Here is a 16,532-nt window from a genome sequence, read left to right as displayed (position 1 = left end):
TTCACAAAAGAGTAGGAACTCTGTAGTGTTCCTAGTCAAAACTTCCAACAGCTGCACCCACTGAGTCACTCAAAGATCAGATCAATTGTTGTACCAAATTTAGGTACCACAACATACGGCATCTAACAATCAATGTTTCCCAAAATTGTTCAAGGGGCAATCTATTAGAAGAAAGTTTGGCTACATATCCTAGAGGTTCAAATATGAAGTAATTAGTTGTATCAGCAAAGCCCTTTTGTTCATCTAGAATGCCAGAAATTTTGTATGGCTAAGACTACCATGGACAGGAGGGTTCTAAGCAGGACTTTGAAGAGAACATTCCTTAGAACTTGCAAAAAACACTTAAGCACTTAACCTTGACCAAATGGTACTTAGGTACTTATTTTGTTTGTAGTATATAGATAGTTGCATTTCAGTAGAACTGTTCATACAGTGTACAGGCCTCAATCCCACAAGTTTCTGCACATCATGCTAGACAGGTATCCATCACATAATGTGGAAAAACCCATGCTCTAACATTTGGCTTTCAAGCACTACTATGTAGAACAAATAAATGTTACTCATTCATCATTCTAGCTAAACTCTGCAGGCAGTATCAGTTGGAAACAGCCAGACTGAAATTTTACGAAAGCCACATGTACTTTTTCATCTGGCTTCCCACAGAATAGGAAAAACTAGTATCTGTGTGTACATACTGCCTCTCCAACTTCAGCAACAGGAACATAGTTATGTTTACCCTCTCAATATTAGAGCCAAACAATTTCTATTAAAATCAGTACAGAAGTACAACAGATATGAAATCTGAGAAATTTAGGCCACCAGAGTTAATCTATCAATATTTGTATTAAGACAGTTCCTTATAGCCCTTTTAATTCCCAGGCAAACTCTGTGGCTCGCAGCACCCCTCTCCCAGTTAATCATCAGCAGGGCCCCAGGTTTCACTGCAGAGCTCTCCTTGTGCCTCTGAAGCAGGAGCAGTGTTTAGAAAACACTACCATCTCACCTCTCTCTGCCACTGTGTACACCCAACTCAACTGTGATTGTATTTACCAGCAAGACCCACAGCCCCTGCCAAAGCAGAGAACAAAAATTGATTGAGCAAGGCACAGAGATCTACAGAATTGCTTAAAAAAGCACAGTGGGAACTGACTACATTTCTCACAGAGTTAACAGTCTACCAACACTTGAGATAATTTGAGCAAAAACATAAGCCAAAACACAAAATAAATTATAAAACATGATTTAGTGCTCAATAACAAGAGTGAGAGGAATGGAAGAGATATACATAAAATAACTGAAAAAACTGCCACAAGGTCACTGCTAGAAAACTGCTGAGCCCCATTTAAATGGCCAAGAGGATGATCTACTGACTGTAACAGAACCTACAAATTCAGCTGCAGCAATACATTTACCTTTCCTTGTTCCACTTTTATAGAACAAGTGTATATGACACACACTACCATCTGCTGGAAAAAGTGCTGAACTGATCCACTAACAGAGAAGGCAGCTTTTGGGTTTTTGTTGTGAGAACCTCTTTACCATCATGCTTACCTGAGGCAGATGCAAAACAACCTGGGATGTGTGGAGACCATATAGTGCTGTAAATTACTGCTTCATGGCCTTTAAAAGTGCATAATGACTTCCCCACAGCTGGATCCCACTGAATAAAGGAAAAAAGAAGACTGTTGAGATATACATTCAATAAGAAATGAAAGGTTTCATACATTGAAAAAACCCCAGCTTTATACATACAGAAAGGATTAGATGAATGTTTTTAAAAAAAGGCATTTTTAAGCTTAAACTGGTATCATCTCAGAGCTTAAGCAACCTCTCAATTAAAGCAGAATTTCAGCTGCAGAGTAAAAATAAACAGGAAAAGAGAATCCATGTTGTTTCTTAACACAAAGGACTATGAGATCCAAAAGAAATCACACTTTTCACCTTCAACAGAAAACCAACATACCAGCTTGGCTGTTTGATCCCATGAACCAGACACGACTAGCTGCTCTCCTCTAGTTTGACTCCAGTCAACACTATATGCCTGTAAATGACATAAGAGTATAGTTTAGAAGGAGCATTAGATTACAAGTTTCAGGCTGTAGTTAGCCAGAATTTCACAAAATAAACTGGGATTTGCAGATTGTATTCTACTCAGCTGAAGTACAGCAAAACCTCCCAACAATACCATTTGCCTGAACAAAAATTAAATGCAGCCTCTCAGTCAGACATTAAAGGTACATACAGGCTAAGAAAAGTATCTGAAAAAGCAAAGATGGGCCAAAATGGAGGAAAAAGAAAAGTTGCAACAACATCCACATACATCTACCATCACTAGGAGTCTACCACTTTAAAAGCCATAATTCAGACTTGATTTCTTATCGCTGATCCAATTTTATTCAGAGATCTACAGTTTCCAATTGCTAGCCATCTCTCATTGTAAATGCAATCTCTCTTCACAGGTGACTTTGAGATTTTGACTGACTAACAATAAATGCTTTTTTATTATATTTTTATTATATCTAGATCTCCTAAGAAATATATGTCATAAAATACTCCTGGTTACCACCTTTTCTAGGTTCTATGGCACTCTTTTTTGATCATCCAAATCGTCAAACAAGTAAAATAAGATAAATTTAAAACTCACTTTCCCTCATAACTACCCATTTCAGCTATTAAGAAATTACTTTCCACCGTGTAGTTGAAATAAGCTCCCTCTTCCCTGACAGCATATTCTAATGCTGGCCCCTGCTTTGACAGAAGATACCTTACCTCCACCCTTCACTGCTGATTTTTCAGCTCTGCTGCCTCACAAAACAAATGCACTAAGGTAGTTCTTCAAATTATTTAAAATCCTCAGGTGTCAAGTACATGTACAACTTCATTCTTCAAATTCACATCTTTACTTGATGGTGCATTCTGTTTTGTCTGGTTTTACCTCATTCAATAAGCTGCACTGGGGCACAAACCATTTCAGTGTAAGGTGGATAAATATTAGATAAAACAGTTCATCCACTTCACCTCCTGACCCAATCAGAGCTCCCAGGACACTTCTCAGAAATGTGGTCATTACCTATGAGTAGCAGGTGGCACTGCCCTCAACAGCTGGGTCACTAACCACCAAGGATTTGTACTCCACCTGGGATAATCTAGTTCTAGCACAGCACTGGTCTGCAAGTCAACAAATGTTGGGTTTGCCTTGGATAGATGGAACTGTGCACTTAATAACAGCAACCCTGTTTTGAAGGTGGAAGTGCTTGGATCTGTGTCACCAGATTAAAAGAGCAGAGTAGCTGAAAGGGAAAGAAATCCAGCAACTGTTTGGAAGTCTTCTGTGGAAAGCATCCTGTGTGAGAATGGAAATTGAGGCAATATTTAGCTATTTCTAAGCATTTTCATTTCTAAGAAATATTTCAGCCTATGCTAGATCCAGCTTAGATGAACTGGTTTTCATCTATTTGCTTATCTTCCATAAGTCAAACACAACCACTGCCCAGAGAAAAACAAGCTGCTTTATCTGCAACTCTCCTTTTTTATTTAACAAAGTCCTACTTTCCATATACTGAAAGCCAAACTGCTCTAGAACCATTTTGTACTGAACTCCCTTTCTTGAGGAGCTTACAGCTCAAATGTACAAGACACTGGGACAGTACTTAAAAAAGCCATATAACCAACTGAGGGGTAATTATTTTGGGATTTTTTACCAACCATACTCTTGACTTTTCTGCTTTTGTTGGCTAACTAATTATCCTACAGTTCATTAAAACATGCTCCTTTCCATTCTAACTCTTCCACTAAAATAGTGGAAGGAAACACATCAGTACCTCTCCATAGATTCTAAGAACAGAAGACACGACACTTCTCCAAACTGGCTCCCAAGCTCCTCACAAATATTTCTCTCTTTGCCTTTGAACCTCTGTGATGGCCTGAGCTCAACTCCTAAGCTGCTGCTGTTTGGAAATGCCGCTAATTGCATCACTACACAGTATGCCTCACTCACACAGCAGCTCAGTAAGTATTTGGTTCTCATATTCATATTCAAGATTTTCCAGAGAGAAACAGATCTTTGGGAAACATGCACCTGTGTCACACAATCCACACAGCTGGCACTCAATACATCGTATGTGGGATGTATCAGATCTGCTGCAGGGATAAGGCAAAGCACACACAGGGCTCCCAGCTCCCTCCCAAGCTATCAGCACGTAGATCTGCAGAGCAGGTGCTGTGACACAGGCCTGGGCACATATGGCACACAGGGCTGGCGCTGCTCAGCGCTCTGCAGCTGCAGCGGAGGCAGCAGCACCTGGGCGAACTCTGCTTCGGGCAAGAATTACCAACAGAACAGACAACAGGCTCAGGAAAAACAAGAGATCCTGTCCATTTGGCATGTGACAGGTCTAGCTAATAGGGAGAGGATGGAAAGAAGACAGCGGGACTAACCCAGTAAGGTTCACTTTTACTCTTCTTTCTTTCTCATGCCATCCTCCAACATAAATGTAAATACACTTCAATGGAAGCTGTGTTGAGCAACTGGGAAAGACTAATAACACAGCATAAACCTTAGCTGTTAATCTTTTAGTGCTTTATCTTCAATCATAAAATAAATGAACCCTAGCTTATTCCTAAACAGCAGTAAGAAATGCCCCTGGCAAGATGAAAAAATGAAGGAAAAAAAGATGTAAAAACATAAAAAATAGCTTAAAATAAATGTTCAGGTTCACTTTACAAGACAAATTTAATTCAAGCATTCTATTAGCTCACAATCCAGTGAGATTTCACCAAAACCAAAGGAAATTAGACTAATTTATTCATAAGATTCAGCAATTGGCTAGTGCTGGAATAAAACTCATCATCCTTTGATAATACAAATTCACTTTTAAATTAAAAATGCACATTCTTTTTGAGATGGAACAATGACCTCATTTAGGAAAAAAAAAAAAGAAACAGATCCCTGTCAATCATGCATTAGAAATAATATAAAATGCAGTGACAAAACTGCCATTAAAAATGTCAGATAGGGATTAAAGATTAGGAAGGTAGTGAGAACACTGTCTGCGCCAGTGTTAGCCAGAAATTGCTAGGCAAATTCCTTCTGAAATCTATCCTCTTAACACAAGTTCATAAAGAATCAATACAAACCTTTCATTTCTCACAATAAATTCTCACTCAGCCCATGTTTCCTATTCTGTCTTTCTGAGCACAGTTGAATATGCCCACCTCCCATGCTACCAGCTCAGCTAAGACATAGACACAGAAATGTTTATTTCACAAACAACAGATGGTGTAACAGAACCAAATAAACTTACTGACGCAATTTCAATGAGAAAATGGCAGAAACAAACAAAAAAAAATGTTGGTACTATGCTTCACCTACATCTTTCTGTAACTACTATCAGCCTTTGAATATTATCAAAATCCTGATCACAACTAGAAACTCCTCTCTCAAAATTCTCAGTTTATCCAGTAAGTGTATTAAACCAAAGTAGAAAAACTACCAAGAAGTAAGCTATAGAAGATGGGCTCTTGTGTAACTACAGTCACTCAGCTTTTAGCCTAGTGCTTCATATCTGAAAAAATCCTGAGATTTTTGAGAATTAAATTGAATTCCCTCAATCAGTTTTTTGACTGCATATCTACTAGATTATTTTATTAAGATCGATGTGCTTTAGATAAAGTATCAGTAAAGTCCAAGCTGAAACTCATTGCGTCTTAAGTTCAAAGACTTAACAGAAGCGAGTGGAGGGTCAGAAGGAAAGCTTAAAAGAAAAGGGAAGAAAAATCACTTTAGGGAAGATATATGTAGTACAGAATAAATAACCTTAAAACTATGCAAATGCATTTATGAACCTGAATATAATATTCTTCTCTACCTATACACCACTGCACAAAGAGACTGAGATTTTAAGAAAATCAAATGTAACAGTATCAAACCAAGGCTCAAAAAACATACACACTGGCCCAATATTTGACTGCTGTTATTTGAGTAGGAGCTCACAGATGCTAGGAGGGAAAAGGATAAGCAGATCTGAGTGCAACCCCCTTGCTAAGGATGTGCATAATGTGTATCACTCCACAACCTCAAGAATAAGACTGATATATCAGCTGTCTGATTTAGGCCTAGCTAATAAGGCTCTCTAAAAATCACAGTGTAACTGCAGTAATTTCATACATCACAATGATTACTTAGGCTGTAAGGAATTACAAATGCTATTTTCTGAATATATTAGATTTGTGTAATCAAGCAGCACCTACTACAGTGTATGAACATGCACAAGAATATGTACATCCACTTTATATTCAAGTTATTAATTCAAACCACAGGCTCAAAAAAGTTAGAAAATAACAAGCTACTTTTGAGTATAAGACTACAAATAAATATTTTAATTATTCAAACATAAGAGCATCCATTACATTTTTTGTAATGTATTTTGCCTGATTTACCTCCAGAGTGTGCTCCTTATAGACTTGCAGCGGACCTTTGGTTTTAGCCATATCCCAAATTTGCAGAGATCCATCTCCACTACAAGTGATCAACATGTTTTCATTGTTCTCACTCCAGGTCACATCAAACAGGCCATCATTCCAGTCAAAACTAAATTGGAAAAATGAAGATATTTGTCTGTGAGAAAGCATGACATAAAACATGGACTAGTTCCATGCAAAGAAAGTCTTTAAATTGCCTTTTTTACCATTCTAAACAGCATTTTTACATATTTGAGTTTCAAGTGAACTTCCTATTAATTTACTTGTTTGAATGTCAATTTCTACAATCCTATGCCAGAACAGATTGATTAACTTAAAGCATAAATGAGCCAAGGATATTCCACAGACAAAGAAGGAACTCTGATTCCAGTCTAAAACTTGCCACACAAACAGAGGTACAACATGACTCAGTCTGATTTATGGTTTCTCCAGAATGCAAGAGGCAGTTTGTTTCTAACAACTGCGATAAAGAAAGAAATAAAACTGTGTTGGAAGAGCCTTATCCAATTCACACCACTATGAATCTGAGTCACAATGAAAACTCAACAGAAGCTCAGTCATGAATTTACTGAAGAACTCTACACTCCCTTGAAAATGCTTCCAACACACCTACAATTCACCATATGGTATCTGATGCCATACATTAGTTACTCTGCAACAGCTTCCAATTACTGCAATACTATCTGATGAGAAAAAAGAATTTCTTTACCCCCTTCTCACTGAAAGTTTAGCTAAGCTTAGGTCAAATTTGATGGCATCCTGCAGCAATGATCAGGTGCACATGGAACACTTTGATAAACCACACAGTCTGTGTGGGTCAGGACTTAAGAGAACTTTCTACCACAAAATAAGTGGAGTCCCTGAAAACAGAAATGAACTGTACTAAAACAGAGTACTTGCCAGAAGTAATAGAGTGTTGAACATCTTCAAAGAGTATTGTTTTACAATTATGAATCAAAAAAGGTTTCTTGGAATATGATTAATTATTTTTAATCATTTCCACATCAGCCACCTTAATCTAAACAAATACTGCTTCAAGACTTTCCTTAAAACATTTTAGGTTAACAACAGACAAGTATTAAACCCTCTCCTTTCTAACCTTTCTCCCTCTTCTATCCACAACAAAATCAATCTCCTTAAAACCCCTAGAAAACTGTATCTCCTAGGAAGGACCTCCATGACTTGACGTAGCTTCCTGCTCTATTTTCAGTATAAATCAATCATAAGGGCATAAATCTAGGTGTCAAGGCACTATTCCTAAAAAGGTAGAACTTATAATTTCAAGCTAGGGCAGAGAAGCTGCTCTTAATTCACATTGTCAGTTTTCCACAAAATGGTTTACACTATGGAAATGGTGCAAACCAAATGATTTCCCATAACAAAATCGATGCAATGTAAACATATTTTTTGTACTGTATGTAAATACAAATACATCAATTTCTATGTAAATAAAAAGATTGCATCCAGTAGTTACTTCAGAACTGAAAAGATACTTTATATCGCCAAAAATAACTAAAAATATTTCAATTGTGCCTGGTACTCACAAGTACAAAGTAAGTTTTTATCTTACAAAAATAAAAGATAGACCTGTATTACCTCCTGAGCAGAATAATCCCAGCTTCATTTTGTTCCAGCACTGCCAGAGTTCCACAACCTAAACCAGTAAAACAAAACAAAACATCACAACTAATTCCCCAATGTCAATGCAAACTGGAGTGGTTCTGAAGCAGCTTCAGAGTGCAAACACAAAGGGCACGTGAACTTTAGGAAGCCTAACAATTACTTGCATAATTAAACATCTTGTGGTCTCGTGCTCTCTAAAACAGTAATTAATTTACATCACATTCTTCTGGTTTGATTTTGGTATTTGGTGGTGGGGGTTTTTTTTTGGCTTTTTTGTTGTTGGTTTTTTGTTTCTATTTTACTCCAGTGTATCTGTCGGTGAGGTTGAAAAAGACTTGCTTATAAAGCATAAAAGTGCATTTTCCCCATGGGCCTCACATGACAGACATACCAACAAAGAGTTCCCTTTTGTCTTTTTGATAGCACAGGCGACCAAACACTTTTTTCATCCCTTCCTGAATATAGTAATACAAACACAGCTCACCAGAAACTAAATGAATAATTCAGTTCTGATAAAACACACATCGGTTCTGCTTCCTCATCTGATGGGGATATTGTTAAAGTAATTCTACACTTGGATTTTTTTTTTTTTAATTAATGTTTTGGGGAGCAATATTCCCATTGGAAATGAAAAAGATGCCAGTATTGAAGAGGGCCAGACTGGCTCTTCCAAGAGACCACGGGGTCAGCAGGGCCTGCCTGGACACTCAGGGACAAAAACAAGAACAGCTCAAGAAGGTGCAGAATCACAGAATAAGCTGAGCTGGAGAGGACCCACTAGGATCCAGTCCAACTCCCGGCCCTGCACAGCACCATCCCAGAGAGAACATTGTCCGAACACTTCTTGAGCTTGTCCGACTTGGCGGTGTGACAGCTTCCCTGGGGAGCCTGTTCCAGGGCCCAACCACCCTCGGGGTGAAGAACCTTTTCCTGATATCCAACCTAAACCTCCCCTGACGCTACTTCAGGCCGTTCCCTCGGGTCCTGCCACCGGAGAAAGTTATCTTCAGACATTTTATTCACACTGTGTACGTCTTTACTGCCACATTTATTCTCGACCCTAACAAACGAGCGCTCCCCCCGAGGGCGCTGTGAGAAGCACCAGGGCAGCGGCGGGCTGGGAAGAGGCGGATCCCGCCGGGCTGTGGAGGGCGAGGGGCAGCAGCCGCGACACCCCCGGCCCGCGGCGGGCACAGTCGCCGTCTCACGGCAGAACAAATGCAGCGGAAAGTGAAGCCGTCCCCTGGCATTTGACAGACACCGTCTGTCCTTCCGCACACCCACGTTTCCAGCCTCCTCCTGCTCAGCCACGTTCCCGGTCACCCCCGCCGCGCCGCCCCCCGCACCTGCCATGCCGTAGTACTGCGCGGCGGCGCAGGCCACGCGCCCCGGGCAGTATGGCGAGAACTCCACCGCGTACCCGTGCAGCCCGGGCAGCCGCAGGGCGCCCGCGCCCGCCGCCGTGCCCATGGCACCCGCCCGGGCCTCCGCCGAGCCGCGGAGGAGCCGCGGAGGAGCCGCCGCGCCCCCGGCCCCGGCGGAAGCGCCCGCCCGCCGGGCGGTGCCGGAGCCGCGGCGCCGCCACCGCCATCTTTGGCCATGGCAGGGGGCGGCCCAGCGCTGGCAGCGCGGCGAGCCGGGCAAAGCCGGCCCTCAGGATCGCCTTGTGCCCCGGGGGAATCGCTGCCAAACTGCAGAAACAATCCGCTCTGTTATACGCCGCATAGATCGGCTCGGTGTGCGTGCATCAGCTTGAACACATAAGACGTATCAGTCATAAGTGTGTGCGTTAGCTTTCATTTTTCCTTTTAAAAAGACCTTCTAAGGTTCTCATTCTAATTTCTGGAATAGATCTGCATATTTTATCATTCTTCTCAGTATGCAATTGTTCTTTATGGTAGTCCTTTTATGAATAAACTTCTTACACCTGTGACAACTTCTGTTTAAGTCAGTGGGAATTTTGCCTTTGAAAGAAAAAGGTGGTCAGGGGGTGTTCAGGCTTAGAAAATTAATAGCAGAGCAGCAGCAGCAGCAGCTTTTGCCATATTATGTCCTATATATATCCATATCTATATCCTTTAAAATAAAGACACTGAGATTATTCCAGTTGGACACAGACCACCCTTATTAGTAACAATGACCCATCTATTTAAAGACAGACTCATCTCTTTAAAGATAAAAATGCAAAAGTATCGCTTTACACTTTCAGAACTTGCAGCAAAGGCAAATTAAATTATTTAATCACAGATACCTCATGGAACTTGGACCATAGTTATGTACTCCTGCGACCTGGCCTTATACTTAAAATAAAACCTCAACTACAAAATCCACTGTAAAGCCACAAAGTATCAATTTTCTTAAACTGGCACTCAGATGCAGAATTAGGTGGTTCTACTAATTCTTCAATTTTGTAATAAAAATGAAAACAAGTATGCTTATTAAATAGCCTCCAGGATTTTAGAATAAAATCAGTTCACTGCAAGTGAAGCTCAATTTAATGTATCCTTTGGATTACCACAGCGGTTCTCAAAGCCTCATAACTGGCAATTTATAGGCTTCATCATGTAAAATCAGATTTTTTAATCCTGGGGCAAAGGAATACCTTACAGAATTGGCTGCTCCAGGCCATATTCAGCCAATTTTAGCTTCAGTGGAATCTTTTTACATCAATTTATCTTTTCAAAATGTAAGTTACAGGACAGTTTTCTGAGCTAGTGTTTTTAAAGTAATTGCCATTTATGACTGTGATGTCAATAGCAACACTTGAAAAGACATAAGGCCACCACTGGGGTACAGTAAGTAAATTTGGACACTGTCATTTGCAAGGTGTCAGGGAGTCAGATGCTTAATGGTGTAAAGTCCAGTTACTCTATAGATAATTTATCACTGAATTGGAAAGATTTCATCAAGTGCATTTTTTCCAAGGCAGATCTTTCTTAATGAGTAAAACTCTGCAAAGAGGTTATGCAAGCAGGAACCAGTTCTTATCAGCGGCCCAGCTTTATTTTAAAGACACCATTAAAAGAATTTTCATAGACATAAAGATCAAGAAATGGATGAAGGGTTACAAGGAAGTCCTGAAAGAAGGACTAGTTCTCAAACTTTTTTTTCCACAAACTTGTGAATTCTTGTTTTGAAGATCCACAGAAGTAGAAAGCAAAATAATACAGTTAGTGAAAGTATTTGAATAGGATGGTTTCAAGGTAGAATAACAACAAAAGAAACAAAAGCTGTTTTACAGGCAAAGAGAGAAGGTCCCAAAAAATGAAGTTGCTAAACATGACTCTACTTCCTCCTCAGCCCCTGGGCTGCTGAGCAAATGCAAGAAACACCAAGGACTGTCAATCATAGCAGCATTTTATATGCAGCCACTGAAACCAAATGATCTACCAGCCAGCTCCTTTCAGCTAACACCAAATCACAGAATCACAGAATTGGTCAAGTTGGAAAGGACCTCTGAGATCACTAAGTCCAACCTATGACTGAACACCACCATGTCAACTAGATCATGGCACTCAGTGCCATGTCCAGGCTTTCCTTACGTACCTGCAGGGACAGTGATGCCACCACCTCCACGGGCAGCCTATTCCAATGTCTAATCACCCTTTCTGTGACAAAATTCGTCTTAATGTTCAGTTTAAACTTCCCCTGGCTCAGCTTGAGGCCGCTTCCTCCCATCCTGTCAAAAATTGTGGGGGAGGAGAGGCTGACCCCTACCTGCCTACACCCCTTTCAAGGTGCTGCAGAGATCAATAAGGTCATCCCTGAGCCTCCTCATCTCCATGCTGAACACGCCCAGCTCTTTCAGCTGCTGCTCATCAAACTTGTGTCTCAGAGCCTTCACCATCTTTGTTGTTCTTCTCCAGACTTGCTCCAGCACCTCAATGTCTGTCCTGAACTGAGGGGCCCAGAACTGGACACAATACCCGAGGTGTGGCCTCATCAGTGCAGAGGAAGAACCCAGACAGATTCTTCCAAACAGATGGATCCCACTTGCAGCAGTAGATGGCAGACATGTTCTATGCAAAAAACGAGAGCCCTCAGTTGAAGGAAAAAAATCCCCAACTACACTGAAATTGAAAACACAACATAATTTCAATTAAAAACGGGAAAGTTGTTTAGTATGCAGTTTGAGGCTATCTTTATGCAGCTGTCACTTCTCTGGCTCAGCTCACAGACATACCCCCTCGTTAGCATTAGAATAGGTGCTTGGGATGCTTACTGCAGTAACTCCATACTTTTGGACCCAAGAGCTCTGCTCTGTTACAAACACATGTCCCTCGTTTCCTCAGCTTGCTAGCTGGCAGCTAGCTTAGGTGTGAGTTGAGATGGTAACCATCACTACTGTGTGCACAAATCCTTCCAAAGCCCTTGCTGGTCAGCAGGAACAGTAATCAGAAAGGCTCAAGTCCAAGAGTTTGAACAACTTATAAAAAGATCTTTTCTATCAGAGAAAGTGGTATTGTGAGCTATTTCCTCATGTGCAAGGGCAGGTAGCTTAAAACACTTGAAAAATATTCAAGGACTGCAGTTAATTTTTGTCTACCTTTTAACTATTGAACCATCCCCTAGGATCCATGCCATGAAGATTTTCTTCTACAAGTGAATGCTTATTGCCTGATAGAAGCATAGAGATGTTTCCAGCTGAAATCCCCATATAATCATAAAGCTAAATGTGTTGCAGCTTTAGAAAAAGCATTTAGAATCCCAAGGTTCATTTAAGATTGAAAAACTGGCAATATTGAAAATAAACAAATAAAAGTAACCAAGGGGGTTGCAGTAATGAATGCAAAGGGAAAAGGCTCCCCTCATATGGCTAAACTGAGGGTTATGGCATTTGGAAGGAAGAGGCAGTTAGCATGGAGGCTTTTCTAGAAGCTCAAAAGAATAAAAGAAGCAAGAAGAGGGAAAGACACTACAGCAAAGATTTAGATATGGAGATTTAGAAAGAAATGTGAGAATTATGAGGAAAGAGTATGAAGCAAGAACAGCACAGAGTCTTCACCATGCTCACAAGAAAAGTGCTACAAGGACAATCCTGACTGGTGAAATATCCATCCCTGACGATGTATCCACATTGTTCGGTCAGGTTTTGCTGGCTGCCACCTATGTGCACCATGCTGTAATTTGGTAAGCAGATTCCCCATGTTATTCCTGTTCCACGATCAGCTGCATCCCTACACAATGGCCACCAGTCTCTATTTATGCCCCACCTCCCCACCTAAATATGGTTTTAAATGTGCAGTATGACCATAAGTGTATCTTTTCTTAAAGACTGGCAGCTGGCTGCCTCAAAATACTGCCTTCTCCCTATTGAACTTAAAAGTTACTTCTCATTGTCTACAGTGATATACTTAGTCTAACTTTTTAGATAGCTTTTAGAAACAAAGTTTTTTTAATTTCAGTTTAATCATTTTGAGTGCTTGTGATAGTTTTGGGCTAACGGTTACAAAAATCGTATTAACATATTTACTTTTAGTATCTTGTTCAAAATTTTGATCTCCAAGTTACTTTAAGTTCTTTTGGGATTTTTAGACACTCATAATTGAAGGACACTGGAAACTTTTTTCTGTTTATCAGTGAAGAATTTACAGTGAATCTCCAATCTCACACTCCTATATGTTATCCTGTAGTTAAATAAGAGGGCCATAAAGGATTAATGAAATTTCACATCCATTTTAAACCCAGTATTTGTGGCAATAAATCTCAGTTTATTCCCTGAATTCCATCCACAATACTGTAAACATTCAAAATGCAGATTTGTCTAAAATAATTTTTCTCCCTCTACTGGACATGGATGGCCACAATACATGAAAAATAAAATTGGACAGAGTTATGTTTAGATTTAATCTCTATAAATCAAGACACATTTGAATTCTCTTTTTTGGTCTTGGACCTTTTTTACACTAGTTGGATCAGCTAAATCGAGCCTGTGGTATTTGTCATGTGCTCTTTGTAACTCATCAACTACTGCATTTATACTTGCAACTAATAAAGTTGGCAAACTCTTGCATGGTAAAATTATAATTATGGTTAATACCAGAGGTAAATGATTTATAGCTGTAGAAATATATAACAAAGAGAAGGTTGTTATTTCAACAAGTCTACAGCCAACTGATTGTTCCAAGTTTTTGTCTGTTTTGTCTCTGAAACAACAGAGCTGCAACAGGATGGTACTGAATCGTGATTATGTACAAACCATCTGGTGTTAAAGATGTTAATTTCACAGCCCTTGAGAAACAAGTGAACAAGGTAAGAGTACTTCTGATAACAAATGGGCTGTTACTTCAGTTTTTAAAAAGTCCTTGGAATTATCTCCTAATCAAACATGAAAACATAAGAGCTCCTAAATGCCTAATTGTTTGTTTCAGAGAGCTAACAGATTAAAAGATATATTTTCACCTTATAAAAGCATCAGCAATTTGCATTAGTTATTCAACAGTATTTTGATTTTTTTCCAGTTTAGTGCTCAATCTCACTCAAGTCAGCCAAATCAGTAGAAAAACTACCTTGTATGTGGAACAGCCATGGTGCTAATAATGAAGCAAGCCTCTCAAGTCAGTAACGCTAAGTGGAATAGCATGCTTCTTCCGTCTCCTTTCAGTCCACGACTTCCTTCTGCACTTGACAAACACGGGCTGTTCTTGAGAACAACAGAGACATATTGTTCTTGCTTCCTGTAAGGTGATGTAAGTGCAATGTTGAATGGATTAACACCAACTCTGCATTTTGTGGAAAACACCATAATTTAGAAAAAAACTTTGCCATTCAGACTGTGGCAAGAAACAATAACCTACTGTATCTGGCAGATGAGCAAATATTAACTTTTCCCTGCAAATTAGTCTTTAGTTTGCTTGTCATCTTCCCACCCCATTTACCGATTTCTTATCAGCAGAAGCAAATGCCAAGCATATCTTGTTGAAAAGGGGACTGCTCAATGCAAAAGCAAACAGAGCTACTGAAGCTACTGCAGTGAGTAATTTTTCTAATTATTCCAGAATTGATCTACAGAAGTAATGGAAAACAATAATACAGGAGGAGGCTTTGTGCCAACAAGTGGATTAGTCTTAACATCAATTTTAACAGGATGAGACCTATTGATATAACATATAAACAAAGCTAATAAATGCTATTTTTCCTTCTCTCTTGTACCTGTTTAATAGAAGCCCTTATAAAAAAGACCATTGATAAATCCTCCACTTTCACAGTATTTATACCCAAAAACAGACTGCAGAAGTCTCAACATTATTTCCTTTTCCAATCCATTTTGAATTACCCAGATAGTCAGTCTTGGACTGCAAATAATCTGAAATTTTAGGGCATCTTTTCTTCAAATTAAGGATTATTTCAAACACCAAAGGATCTTGTCCTCTACTGGGTGCCATACCATACACAGCACAGTTTTTGGCTATATGCTAGTTTTTCCTATTAGTTTCCTTCTCTGTGAAGAAATGTTTTTGGTAATTACCAAGCTTTCAAGTATTCTTGACAAGTAAATTGCAGGTGAATGCAAGAAACTGACATATTTAATCAATATACAAGAAAAGTTTTCCAGTTTCCGAGCGCAACACGTGCAAAACGTGAGGTTGATCCGGCTCGAAAGCAAGAAACCGACATATTTAATCAACACACAGGGGTAGTTTTCCATTTTCAAACTTGCAAGGCATGAGGCTGGTCCTGCTCAAAGCAGCCATAAACCTTTAGGTGAACTTGAAGCCGTTCGGGAACAGAGAGCGAGGCAGGTTCAGGCGGCGGACAACAGCAGAAGGCAAAGGCTAATGATTAGTCAGTCCTGACACTGCTCTCAACTCGCTACAAACACGCAAAGCATTTACTCCTGACAAGCTAGTTAGAGTATGTGTGCCATCAAAAACAAACAAGAAAAGGAGGAAATTATAAAAATCCCTTTAGCAGGACCAGGTTCAGCGCACAGGGAGGACCTGGCTTCTTGCAAACACAGGCTCCTTCACATGAACCCCAAGCACCTCCGAAGGCTCCGGGGCGAGGCAGGGCCCCCGCCGTTTCAGCGCCGGGGAGGCTCAGCCTGACCCCACAGATTTGAAGCGCGACCGTGGGCTCGTGTTAGGGGGGAGGACATTACAAAATAAAGCCCCGCAGGAGACGGCAGGGCCGCCCCCGGTCCTCTCCAACAGGCGGCACTCCGTCCCCTCCCGGGGCGCCCCGAGGAGCGCGGGGGGGCCGAGCCGGGACTTCCCAAGGGGAGCGGCGTGCTTCCAGGCTGACGAGCCCGTGAGGAACACGACGTGACTCCACTTCCTCGAGAGCTTCCACTCGGGACGCGGCCGGAACGCGGAGCACGGGGGCGGAAAGGTTATTTGTGCCGGAGGCGGGGCCGGAGGAGGCGCCCGGTGCTGGGGCCGCCCCAGCCCGCGCTGCCAGTGGCTCCGCAGCTGTCGCTCGGCTGGAGC

General features: G+C 40.7%; 1 protein-coding gene across 1 annotated transcript in view; it reads right to left on the bottom strand.

The window, feature by feature from the left end:
* Positions 1-9,575, bottom strand: part of PEX7 (peroxisomal biogenesis factor 7) — a 39,328-nt gene extending 29,753 nt beyond the window's left edge. The window contains exons 1-5 of the mRNA XM_058020323.1: positions 9,450-9,575; positions 8,077-8,134; positions 6,439-6,589; positions 1,964-2,041; positions 1,552-1,660 (exon numbers count right to left, since the gene is read on the bottom strand). Coding sequence (XP_057876306.1) covers positions 1,552-1,660; positions 1,964-2,041; positions 6,439-6,589; positions 8,077-8,134; positions 9,450-9,573 — 520 coding nt within the window. The 5' untranslated portion in view covers positions 9,574-9,575. The remainder of the gene's footprint in view (positions 1-1,551; positions 1,661-1,963; positions 2,042-6,438; positions 6,590-8,076; positions 8,135-9,449) is intronic.
* Positions 9,576-16,532: the final 6,957 nt, after the last annotated feature.

Source organism: Melospiza georgiana, chromosome 3, assembly GCF_028018845.1.
Source record: "Melospiza georgiana isolate bMelGeo1 chromosome 3, bMelGeo1.pri, whole genome shotgun sequence".
Lineage (NCBI taxonomy): Eukaryota > Metazoa > Chordata > Aves > Passeriformes > Passerellidae > Melospiza > Melospiza georgiana.
This window is presented reverse-complemented; position numbering and strand designations above follow the sequence as displayed.